Source organism: Sebastes umbrosus, chromosome 12 (genome assembly GCF_015220745.1).
Source record: "Sebastes umbrosus isolate fSebUmb1 chromosome 12, fSebUmb1.pri, whole genome shotgun sequence".
NCBI classification, from domain to species: Eukaryota; Metazoa; Chordata; class Actinopteri; order Perciformes; family Sebastidae; genus Sebastes; species Sebastes umbrosus.
Window position 1 is genome coordinate 23,497,308 of NC_051280.1, and position 12,182 is coordinate 23,509,489.

General features: G+C 40.3%; 2 protein-coding genes across 3 annotated transcripts in view; one reads left to right on the forward strand and one right to left on the reverse strand.

Moving 5' to 3' along the window:
- glmna (glomulin, FKBP associated protein a) overlaps window positions 1–5,050 on the forward strand; it is a 7,147-nt gene extending 2,097 nt beyond the window's left edge. Inside the window, exons 3-19 of the mRNA XM_037787119.1 lie at window positions 1–5; window positions 89–202; window positions 320–428; window positions 519–801; window positions 898–997; window positions 1,173–1,354; window positions 1,538–1,591; window positions 2,021–2,051; window positions 2,413–2,502; window positions 2,592–2,633; window positions 2,833–2,906; window positions 2,984–3,068; window positions 3,185–3,294; window positions 3,944–4,007; window positions 4,222–4,357; window positions 4,501–4,571; window positions 4,678–5,050. The exon at window positions 1–5 is cut by the window's left edge and continues 121 nt beyond it. Coding sequence (XP_037643047.1) covers window positions 1–5; window positions 89–202; window positions 320–428; window positions 519–801; window positions 898–997; window positions 1,173–1,354; window positions 1,538–1,591; window positions 2,021–2,051; window positions 2,413–2,502; window positions 2,592–2,633; window positions 2,833–2,906; window positions 2,984–3,068; window positions 3,185–3,294; window positions 3,944–4,007; window positions 4,222–4,357; window positions 4,501–4,571; window positions 4,678–4,767 — 1,640 coding nt within the window. The 3' untranslated portion in view covers window positions 4,768–5,050. The remainder of the gene's footprint in view (window positions 6–88; window positions 203–319; window positions 429–518; window positions 802–897; window positions 998–1,172; window positions 1,355–1,537; window positions 1,592–2,020; window positions 2,052–2,412; window positions 2,503–2,591; window positions 2,634–2,832; window positions 2,907–2,983; window positions 3,069–3,184; window positions 3,295–3,943; window positions 4,008–4,221; window positions 4,358–4,500; window positions 4,572–4,677) is intronic.
- A 575-nt stretch (window positions 5,051–5,625) lies between these two features.
- On the reverse strand, window positions 5,626–12,170 carry cdc7 (cell division cycle 7 homolog (S. cerevisiae)). 2 transcript variants are annotated; one of them, XM_037787116.1, is made up of 12 exons: window positions 11,911–12,170; window positions 10,910–10,994; window positions 10,456–10,542; window positions 10,151–10,286; window positions 9,171–9,264; window positions 8,880–9,022; window positions 8,432–8,768; window positions 8,090–8,197; window positions 7,726–7,901; window positions 7,462–7,544; window positions 7,152–7,301; window positions 5,626–7,005 (listed from the first exon to the last, which is right to left on the reverse strand). In XM_037787116.1, the coding sequence occupies exons 2-12, from the start codon at window positions 10,992–10,994 to the stop codon at window positions 6,551–6,553; spliced, it is 1,854 nt and encodes a 617-aa protein (XP_037643044.1). In that variant the 5' UTR covers window positions 11,911–12,170; the 3' UTR covers window positions 5,626–6,550. The 2 variants fall into 2 exon arrangements, with proteins under 2 accessions (XP_037643044.1, XP_037643046.1); XM_037787118.1 differs by having other exon boundaries at window positions 8,705–8,768; window positions 11,911–12,164.
- Window positions 12,171–12,182: the final 12 nt, after the last annotated feature.

Below are 12,182 nucleotides of genomic sequence, written 5' to 3' on the forward strand. Positions count from 1 at the left end.
ATCAGGTACTCAAAGCTGACCATCATTTTGCACGTTGTGTTGCACATTTTGTACTGCATAGACACTCATCTATTTTCTCTTTCTGTAGGACATAGTGAGATGTATGGGCTGGAATCTGCTGCCTCCACTGATCCAGGTTCTGCTGAAGAAAGAAAACGAGAAGTTCTCTCAATGCCTCGCCATTTTCAACCACCTGCTACAGGTCTGTTCAAGATTGGATTATAATATACAAGATAAAACATTAATTATAATTTGATGTGATCCACTGACTAATCTAGCAGTGTGAAGATGCTGAGTGTCTTGAGTTTTGGTTCTCCAGACCTGCAGACCCAAAGAGCTGCTGATCGGCCTGTTGGAGCAGCTGGAGCAGGATGACCCCGATACCATCGCAGAGAGCCTCCATCTGCTGTTGAACCCTCTACAGAAAGGTTAAGAACATTTCTACGAATGTGTACTCCAATATACTGACATCACATGTCAACTCAAATGGAGCCATTTCATCTGTGTCATCCTCTCAGTGTTGCTGTGTCTGGGCGTCCGTAAGGCGTCGTCACTCGGCATGACCCTGTCCTCCGTGCTGGACCAGGTGGCCAAACTGCCTCTACCTTACACCAAGGAGCAAGAGGAGGACGACGTCTTCTCGCTTTGTCGCTGCTGCGCTGATCTGATGGACTTTGTCAAGCCTTTTGTCCACGAGGCCAGGCAAAACCTCCTGAACAGTGAGGCGCAAAATGAGAACAAGATGGCGGGTGACCAGGGCAGGGTGAAAGAGGACGAGCTGCGGACAGAACTGCTGAAGTTGTGAGTGATAAATTTGAAATTCACAACTCCGACTTGCATCTAAAATATCTGTAGTATGATGCCGAGGTTGACTCCTTGTGTTTTTCTGTTCTGCAGCTGTATGAAGACACTGAGTCACCCTCTGTTGGAGGTGCAACTCAAGGATCCAGACACTCTGGCCGTGTCTCCCCTCAGGACTTTTGCCACAGAGATTTTGGTACGTCACCGTAATATTCTGGAAAGAGATGCTGTCCTGTAACTGCAGCGTAAATGTTGTGATGGGTGCTGCAAATTTGACTAGTTTCTACAGTAATATATCAGTGAAACTCCCAATTTGTATTACTCCGTCAGATATTATGTTAATGGTGAGTCTGTTTCTGTGTTTTGTACAGAACACCCTCGGTGCTGTCGGAGAGTCCGTCCCCAGTCTTGTGTTCCAGCCTCTGTTGAAGAGAAAACAGGTTCCCGGTTTTCTGGAGGAGGAGGTGCGTTACCCTAAAGAGTCTTTGGCCAGCCTGGCTCACCTGGTGTTTGTCCATCACCTGGCCGCTGATACTTTCCCCAGTGTTTTCAGGTAAGATAGAAAAAAATATCTATAATTATGAAGAAATGGGACACTGATAAAAACTGTATGAGTTGCTTCAAACGTGGCTAGAAAATTAGCGCTGGATGACACTGCTGATGATTTATACTGTTTTATATTCAGAATTTAAACGTTTTGTTAATCCATCCTGACTCACTCTGTGTTTGTTTACAGTCCCGTGTTCAGTCTCCGGTGTAACATGGAGCACATTTGCCTCCTCTTGTCCAGGTGAATACATGATGACACAATGTTATTGTATCTTTTCTGTTAGCAGTAAAACAACATATAAAACACAGTTTGGCAAACACTGCATTTGTGGTAGTTCATCTGTCAAATTGAGTTTTTAAGCAGCTGATATCAGAAAAATATAGTATATTGATACATTGATGGATGAAATTTATGAAAACTCAAAATTTTAAATGGAAAAAGTAATTATTTTAAGCATTTTTCCTTACTTAATCTTAAAGTTTACGTGACATATTGGCCATTGAAACCTTATATAATACCTCATGAAGTTATTTTATGTAGCCACCACTTACACACCATAAACCCACATATCTAACTGCCGACTTGGATCTATCGGTTATTTTTTGGTGTGTGTTGTGTATTTTAGCCGAACCTTTCATAACTTATTTTTAAATTATATTTTATTGACAGAACTGAGGAGTCCAGGATTCAGAAAGGACTGGTGAGTCAAACTGAAACATTGAATTAGAAATAAGTTTTACATTTTTGCAACATGCTGTAGATTTGTATTGTGGTTTACAAATATTTCTCAGGTGATATAGATCGTTTCAACGGAATGGCATTACTAGGCAACAGCTTGGGTCCATGTTTACTTCCTGTCAGCTTATGTCATTTACAAACACTGCAACAGGAAATAAACTGGGACACATTTGGAATGTTTACGTTGTGAAATGGTCTGTAGAAGCAGAAACAACCTGCAAGACTTTTCCAGCTCTTATGAAGAACTCTCTCGTAAACTGTACCTGTTTATTTTAGAGCTTTTTGTAGTCTGACGTTCGGTACGTGTGTTTACCGTCACACAGGAGCTGTATGAGAAGAGTCTGGTGCGCGTGGAGGACGGCGGTCTGTCGGCAGATCTGCTGGAGATCAAAGCCTTCCTCACAGTCCCTCAGGTGATCAGTCATTTATACAAACCTCAGATTTTACTCACAGTGTGATGCTTCACTGATGCTCAGTTATCAATTTCACCGTTTGTTTTCAGAACTTGGTGAAGGTCATGACGATGTGTCCGAGCCATGATTTGGTAAGTCTTCACATTAGAAGATAATTTAGCAATTTGGCGCAAAACGTAACATGCATTACGTAACATAATGGACACAATTACTTTTTTTCTACTTCTGCATTTATTGTAGCTTTGAAACTAAGTCTCATTTTATTTGCATCTATTATTCTTTACATTTTTTAAAATAGATATATTTACATATTTGCTTCCTTGTCAACAGAGAACCAGAGGTCTGAAGGTGTTGCAGCTGAGCATCGACAAGTTTGACACTGAAGCCAAGTACAACTTTTTCAAGTAAGTTCATCTTTCTTCCAGCAATGTCTCTTTCTGTTCCACCTTCCAGCGTATTGACTTTTACTGTCTTGTTTCAGATACATGCTGCAAACCAGCAAGCACTCAGGAGTCGAAGGCTACGTCATCAAAAACATCAAGAATCAGATCGACATTGCCCTGCAGGTGAGATGGCATGTTAAATTTCATGGTAGCTCTTTTAGCTAAATAACATTGTTTTAATTTAAAATCCCTAAAGCAAAACCAAGTAAAAGTCTGTCTTTGTCTCCGTGTGTCCTCAGCCAGGTAACAGTAACATCTGGTTCGAGGGAGCTCACCTGCTGCCTTTGCTGCGTAAAGTTCTCAGTCTGCCAGACGGCCCAGAGACCGACCTCCTGAACTACCTGGACAGGTATTTTTTCTATGTCCCTTATCTTGCTCAGGGGACTGGAACCTATCCCAGCATGCATTAGAGCAAGAGGCAGGGTACATGAATAAGTTACCAGTCTATCAGAGTACTAACAGCTAACATATAATAAAGAAACACATCACAGCTAAAGTGAGCTTCTCTCTCTTGACTGCATGATTTGGAATTAATGTGCATTGCTTAATTAATGTGAACTAAAGTAGGTTTTAAAAAGGCAGCCTAGGATTCAAAAAAATATGTTGGAGTTAAAAACAAATGTCCTTAAATGGATGAATGATTTTAGCCTAATTTTTCCTCTTGCACTTAAAACATACGGAAAAACATTTCTTAATTATTAGCTATTGATTACCATGCATATATCCACATAATCTTTTCCAAAAACTAAAATGAACTTACATTTTTAATGTCTGCTATTGGCGTTGCACAATCTGGTGCGATGAGTAGCTCTCAGCCACTTTCATTTTGTCAAATTAGCACTCAGGAAAAAAGGTTGGAGACCTCTGGACTAAACGATAACAACTCAGGGTCCATGTACTAGCTGTTTCTGGAGCTTTCAACCGTATTGCATGATCTTATTCAGAAAAATCTGAAGTGAACCTTGAGTCAGGATTGTTTTTGTGTTGCTTTTAAACAGAATCATGGAGTCTCTGAACCTGCTGCGGTACCTCATCATCAGAGACAAAGTGACGCAGAACCAGGTGAGTGTTGATCCGATCCAGTAAATATCAGGGAACCTTTCCAGCCAAAAAGACCAACATCATAAATCATCATCATTTTCTGCAATTAAGTTACTTTCCATTATCTCAAGAGGGCAGAACGACAACTAAACCTCCACCCACGTGTTTCTGATCTCCATGGTGCGTCAGTTAACTCCACTCATCATGTTTTTCTCTTGCTGTTTTGATGTTGCAGACAGGGATCTGGACAGAGCTGTATAAAATAGAAGATACGTTCCTGAAGCCGCTGCGTGTTGGAGTGAACATGTCGAGAGCTCACTACGAGAGGGAGCTCCACGACACCATGGAGACCAAGAAGGGCAAGGCCAAAGGTCAGACCAACGCTCGCTTATTTCAGTTCCACCTTTCTCAAACCACTCGCTGCCTTTCTTTTGCAAAGATTTTCGGAATAACAGCTTTGCCACAGAAGCCTGTGAAAAATATAATAGAACACATGAATGTGTGTTTTCCACAGAAGCGTCTGTGGTTTCTGTGTCCGTCGGCGACGAGAAGCTGCTCGGCATGACATCAGAGTCACAGATTCAGGTCAGTGACGTTCATGGTCATATGACAATTTGTTGATTGTGTGTTTGTGTACAGCGCTGACGAAGAGCAGCTATGACCTGATTGAATTCCAACATGTCTTTTTCAGGCTCTGCACTCGGCGCTGCACACGTTCGACATGATCGAGAGTGTGTTGGTGCGAATAGAGGAACTCACCGAGGTGAAAGAAAGTCTTTAGACTGAGCCCACGAGTTTTACTACCAGAGGGCTTCATCGTCTCCGAGCCAACCGGGCAAACAAACAACTCCTTCAACTGTTCTGTTGATGTATTTTGTTTAAAAAGTAAAAAAGAGCAGCATCAGTCATGGTTACATTATTTCAAAGAGTTTACAAATCATGATTTTCTTTTTACATGTTTCAAGTTGTTTTCAGCAGGTCTGCTACATGTAGGTACAAGACCTCCAAAAATGTCTGAAAATTTGTATTGCTTCTGTAATAAATTCTCAAATTCTTGTGTTAAAGTGCTGTACCGTTTGTTTTTTGTATTTTCTGTGGCATGGTTAATTGTGGATATGGTTATCTGAAATGTGCCTGCAGAGTAATTGTAATGTTAGAATTCACACCTCAGTAATAATAACAAGGCTATTAGTAGAAAAGAGTAATATGTTTTATCAACTATTTGAGTAATTATAGTGATGATGAATAATAATTTGATTTACCTCTCAGAAGATTTCACAGTGTGAGACGAGCGCGAGTTCAGAGATACAGTAGTTTTGGGGAATTTTTCCCACCTTCCCAGAGTCAGAAACTAATAAATGCCTCAGGACAGACCTTTGTTTATGTATTTGATGTAGTCTGAAGTTATGTCAGACAGCGATATTGGGCTATCTTGGCTCAGTTGTTGAGTGTCTATGGGATCAAATAACATAATCATGATCCCAGAGTGAAACTAAGCAAATAAACTACAGGGTGAGCCTTTTTCCAAGCTTTGTCTGAGGGGAGGCCCACAGTCTCAGACTTTGAAAACAACCCCCTGCCCTCCAGTATATGCTCCATATATATGTGTAAGATGTTACATACTGTAAATGGCAGCCACTTGCTTTGTTTTTACCTTTATTAGAGTATTATAAATTAACACAGCTGAAACAAACATATCCTCATACAGCAGCATTACCACTGAAATTCATAAAAATACAGATGGAAATCAAAAAGCCCTTTCATACTTCAGAAATAGTCACATCCTATGATGGTAATATGGTGTTATGGCAACGGTGACAACATACTGACTATTCCCTCATGACGAGACCCAGTTCAGACTAACAAGAATGTAAAAAAGGCCAAACTTAACCCGGGGCATCACTCAGTCATAACAAGACTCCTCAAGTTTTTTTTTATCATTTTCTCTTTTAGTAAAAAACTATAGTGTAAAAATAAAAAACAATATAATCACACAGTGTGCAGCTGTAACTAGCTGGTTCCTGTCACAGAGGAGATCAGATACCTTCAATTGTAAAACTGTCCAACCATTAACACAAAAGCCAATAGTCTGCAAATATAATGCCTCAAGTCAATACTGTTTTTTACCGTCTCTGTTATAGCCAACGGTGCACATCTAGAGCCCTTTAAAATGCCCGTTCTCAAAGTAGTCTGTGTCATAGCTGCCAAGAACTGCAGGCCTGTGAACCAGCAAGTCAATCCTCTCTTGAATGGACGCTAATATTAAAATCTATGAAGCATTTAACGGGTCGATGGGAGAGAAAATTGAGAGAGCTTTTTCTCCCCACACTGAGATGTATCAGAGCTCTATTATTCTCTTGTTCAGCTAATTTCTCCACATGGATGTAAACTTCTGTCCACTTTGCAGCAGAATTATTCCTCATAAGGGGACAGACTTGGTACTCTGCTGGGTTACAAATAACACCCCTTTGTCTTTGCATCATCCAGTTTATTAAGACTGAACCAAAGACGAGGAAGCCGGCAGTTCTGTTCTGTTGATGTGAGACTCCTGGTCTTCTGCGGAGTCACAGGTCTTTGAAGAGCGGGTGCTGCAGGGCCTGAGCAGCTGTGATCCTGGTGGCAGGGTTCAGGTCCAGCAGCCGGTCCAGCAGGTTGTAGGCCTCATCGGGAACTCTGTCCCAGCCCCGCTCATCTTCCTCCACCTTGCAGTCTGTCTCTGAGCTCTCCTTGGCGAGGCGAGTGGTTTCTGTGTTCCCTGAATGTTCCCGGTGGTTTGGCGGGAGAGTAGAAGAGAGAGACGTAGGACGTTCACCTGCTCCGTCTTTGTGTTGCATGAATGTGGGACGATGTGTGGGCGTATCCTCTTGGATCTTGTGATGAAGGGTGGCGGTGGAGTCTTTGTTGGCTTCGGGAAGTGGTGTGACTTCATCTTCTGGTGATGGCCTCCGTCCTCTCAGCGTCTCACACAGCGTCCTGAGGTCCTGCCGAGGCAGCTGCCGGCTGCACGCCACTGCCTTGCCTGAATGAAGTTCAGCCCAAAAACGAGTTCATTAAAAACACAGAGCTTTCTATACATCACTGTGAGGTTGAACTCAGTCCTCTTACATTGTTACAGTGACTGCCTGGTGATAAACTGTGTGGATTAATCACAATATGAATACATACCAAATGCCTTGGCAGCCTGGATGGTCTCTCTGGAGCCTCGTATGGTCATGATCTGAGTGAGGGCGATCAGGTCGTCGCTGGCTTTGAAGAATGGGTAACGGCCACTGAGCAGTGAGAGCAGGATCACACCAGCTGACCACACGTCAATGGCTGCAGTACAGGAGGAGAAGACAGGAGAGGATGCAACATTAGTAACGATAAGAGAGTGTAAGAAGACACCAGGTTTGAGTTCAACAGTAGGATTTTGCTCAGCTGTCATTATTTTTGTGTGGTCAGCAATCATATAATAGTCATGGTTTGAGATACCAACCTGTTCCTTGGTTGGGACACTTAGTGAGGACTTCTGGTGCTCTGAAGCCCGGGGTTCCAGCCCTGGGAGCCACCTGCTGCTTCCTTTATTAATAAGAACAACATGAAGCAGTGAGAGAATAGCAAAAACACAGAACTTAAATAGGTTAGGTTCAGATTTATGATGAAGAATTATTTTACATATGGTGTGTAAAAGTGTCTTTTAATGATTGGTAAACAAAAACAAAGTGGTTCTATTCTTCTTCTTCTCTCTTTTTTCTGTTACCTGGACATGCAGATGTTGCAGACACGGTCAGTCTGGTAGCAGTTACAGGTGAGGCCCTGCTGTACGCTCCTCTGAGGTTTCTGACTGCTGCTCTGGGTCCTGACGGGCAGCGGGCCCCGGCTGGCTGAGGAGCACTTTCGGCTGGCTGGGTCCTCTGTTTTGCCGGGTTTAACCAGCTGAATAAAAGATTTTATGAAGAAAAAAATACGACTACACTGAGAAACACAGACCAATAATACCCTTAAAAAGGCTCTCTTTAAAGCAAATGAAAAAGAACAGAAAGAAATAAACTACTATGTATTTGTCAGTTAAATGGTGTTGAGATATAATAACAGAAACCTCTTATTATTTCCTCTCGGCTTACCTCTGTCTTAATGGCAGCTTGTCTGGCGGTGGACGGAGCTGGAGTGCAGCTGTTCAGGTTCCTCTCTCCAAACACAGGTCGAGGCACTTTGCGTAGTGCTGCCAAATCCTAGAGAAAACAAATAGGGATGGCAGAATTTAGCTAAAGCCAACACATTAGCGCAGCCAGAAGAAGACAAACAGATAAGCACATACTTTAATATATCCATGCAGGAAATTCTTCACCCAAATTCAGACGAGTTATACCCAAATAAACCTTAACTACACTAATTTACAATTCTGCTTTCACTGAACAAAGAACAGACTCAGAAACACCAGTAAAGGTAAAATAGGGTGCAGACACCTTTGTGTGCTTTGAGCGAGAGGAGGTGACGGTGGTGGTGAGAGAGCGTGCTTTTTTAACCAGTGCTTTCCGAGAGGCTGAGGAGGATGTGGTGGTGGAGGAAGAAGAGGATGGAGGAGGTAAGTTCGTGGACTGCCGTGGAGGCAGAAGTAGTGAGGTTGAGGCTGTGGTGGTGGTTTTGGGAAGGAGTCTAGGTGGTGCTTTGCTCCGCTGTGTGGTGTCTTGTTTCCCTGTGGACCCTCCACCTTTTTGTATTGGCCTCTGTCTCACCACCTTAAGCAGCTCAATCTGAGTGTCAGCTGTACCCTGAGCCAGACCGAAGTCCACCAGCGCATACCTATACACATATTTAAACAGGGAAATTAATAAATACTTTATGTGCCCATTCAGCAATTCAACAAAAAGCAATCATGTGAAATTATACAGCTGCATTTATGTGACTACTCACATTTTGTTGTTCCTGTTGTAGAGGAAATTGTTTGGTTTGATGTCTCTGTGAATGATACCAAACTGGTGGACGTGTCTCAGGGCCGTCAACAGGTGATAGATGTACAGACGGACCTCTTCGAAGCTCAGTGAGCCAATGATTTCCTGATGAATACATTTTGATAGGATCAGCAGTTTTAAATTACATTTCAGCAAACATAGAAACAAGAACTATGTCAAGGAAGTACTAAATGATTTATTAAAAGTAGTAGCCACATGCTTCAGAGAAACTAATGTGTGACAATGTGCATACCACTATAGCTTGATGCTCCATAAAGGGCATGACAATCACCACGTGGTCGTCCTTCCTGAAGCAATACGTCACTCCCATCACATTCTCTCTTCCTCTGAAAAGAGAGAAAAATAAATAAATAAAATGTTAAAAATGACGCAGTTAGACGACAGAACTAATTTCAATGTGTGATTTATCTGCGATTATGTAAATTTTGGCTGGTCACTTCAAAGAATCATATCAAAAACACTGATCAAACATAAATGCACATTCATATGTTCAAACGAGTGTCTTTGCCAAACCAGCCATCAACGTATTGAGGTGCGTAGGTTCAGCTGAATCATACAACGTTAGACAAACGAGGAGCCCACACACCAATTTGCTGCGGCATAAAAATAACCTTTAAGGGAAGAGACTAAACGGTTTTGATACAGGAGTTCTTTGAGTCGCTATTTTAGAATTTTTGAGCACACAACTCTTACATATACGATGTGTCAGCACTGTAACACGTCTGTAGCAAGTATACAAATCTATAAACCTCTTACTGCAGCACACATGGTAGGTTTCTAACAGCCAGATAACACAAACATGAATAAAGACCATTAGAGAGGAACATTTAACTGGAAGGACTTTAGGAATATTAACTCCAATTAACTCCTATGAAACTCCTTTTGAAATAATTGTCAAAGGCTACTAATAACAGTATATTATTTGAATAACAATTACGTAATACTTATTGCTTAACAACAAAGTATAAAAACAAAAAAAGGTAAAACATATAAAAGGGCGATAGAAGTCATAATCAGGAGTTTAAAAAAGACTTAAAGATTGGACTAAAAAATGAATAACATCATAAAAAATACATGAAGCAAAGTCTATAAATGTATTTTAACATGTGACTTTAAATAATTTTAATTGGCTGCTCAGTTCTTTAAAAGGTTGTCTGACAGTTCTGGGGACGTATATCGCTCTGTATAAACACACAACAGTATTGGACTCACCCAGCAACAGTGAGACACTGAAGCTCAGCAGCGATGCGTGTAGGGTGGCTGGTTGGGATGAGGTGCTTCAGGGCAAACCTCTCTCTCCCACCATCCCGCATCTGAGCCTCACCCAGATACACCGAGCTGAACGTACCTGGTGCACAGATACACATGTCATGAACACAAAAACCTCTTCTGCTCCAATAAATCCAATGAAGTGAATGAGTGCCTACTGTATTAATCACAATAACAAAAGTTTCTCTTAAGCAAACAGTACACTTGTAAACTCCAAAGGTGTGCATAAAGTTATGCAGAGAATGTACCTTCTCCGATTTTGGCTGTGATGCGGAAAACTTTGGCCAGCTGAGGAACAGCTTTGTAGAGGAGCTCAATGTCTATTTCCACATCCCCTGGAAGAAAACAGTAAAAGATATGCTGTCATACATGCACAACGCGTTTGTTGAATCCAAAACATTACCAGATTTTCTCAACCGCTCATTCGGTTTAAAGCACGCTTTACAGGCATGCCTATGTTACAGGCTTTCATTTTAGACAATTATTTTATTCTATTTCTAATGTAACATTTGTATAAAATGACATATACATAAGTTAAATTAAAAAGCAAAATCCACATAAAATATTGATAGTAAATATGATATTAGGGACCTGCAAATATTACTTCTTCAACCTAATATTACCCCTTGATATGGTAACATAATTGTCCATCTACTGTATACTCCAATTATGTGCTTTTAAGTCATAAAGCGTCCAACTTACTTGAGACTTTGCTTCTCCTGTGACCTCTGTCAGATTTAATAATACAACTGTCTGTGCTGACAACGCTGACAGGAGACAACTCCATCTAAGACAGAGAAAGAAATGAAGAAAGAAACTCAAGAGGCTGATCATAGAAACATTTTCATTATAACGTTAAACGTTAACATATAACGTTTCATTTCAAAATGTATTTCGAACATGTAGAATACAAAAAAATGAAATTAAAAATAAAGAAAAAGAATGATCATACCAACAAGTGGACAGTCAGAAACAAGTAGTATTTATATACAATGAAAAGCATTAGAAAAATAAATTGTCAAACACTTGATGCCTTGATTTACATATTCGAAAAGGAGTGAGAAGTATAAACTTATTTAATCCCAGCCTTTCTCCATAAGTCAATTATTCATTATTAACCAGCTTCCTTATTGAGCCATACATATACTCTAATTACATTTTCCTAAATTTTTCTAACTATAATTATTACCTTTAATCTGTGTCATACAGAAATATAAATTAATTACTGATATAATTATCCTTATCAAAATATAAATTTGTTATCAATCCAGAATACCAATTAATTACTTATAATATACCTTAATCACAATATCAATTCATTACTTACATATTTATCTTAATCATATTGACTATTTGTTATCTTTTCTTATATGTGCAAATTATTATTTATAATATACAATATGCACATGCAATACAACATGCAATATATATATATATATATATATATATATATATATATATATATATATATATATATGTTAGTCACTGTCATATTAACTTCAGGAAGTAATGTATGGAGAGTGGTATTGGCTTCACACAGTGATTTGTTATTGGTAAACTATCAGGTTAAAGGCAGATGAAGAGGATGAAGAGTAAATGTGTACAGCTGATTTTAAGCTCATAACAGAACTAGCTAGCATGCTACTGTTAGCTCCTGCCTGTCAAAGCTAACAGCTTGTTGAGTAAAACAAGAAGAAACTCACCGCTTTAGTTTGGTCTTAAAGTGCTATAGTTCCTTCAAATTAACATTTCATGAGAACACTACACAGTCATGAGCTAATGTTCCATCGACGAACGCTTAAATGTATAACTATAACTCAGTATGAAGCTTAATAAAACAGTTTGTTCAGACTTTCAGACTTCAGGAAGCTTTTCCGCCAACAACAAACTCCGCGCTAAAAGTGACGTCACTGACATCTCGCGTTAACATCAGCACAAATCACGCGGGATCTGGAATCTCCAAGAGGAAGTGACT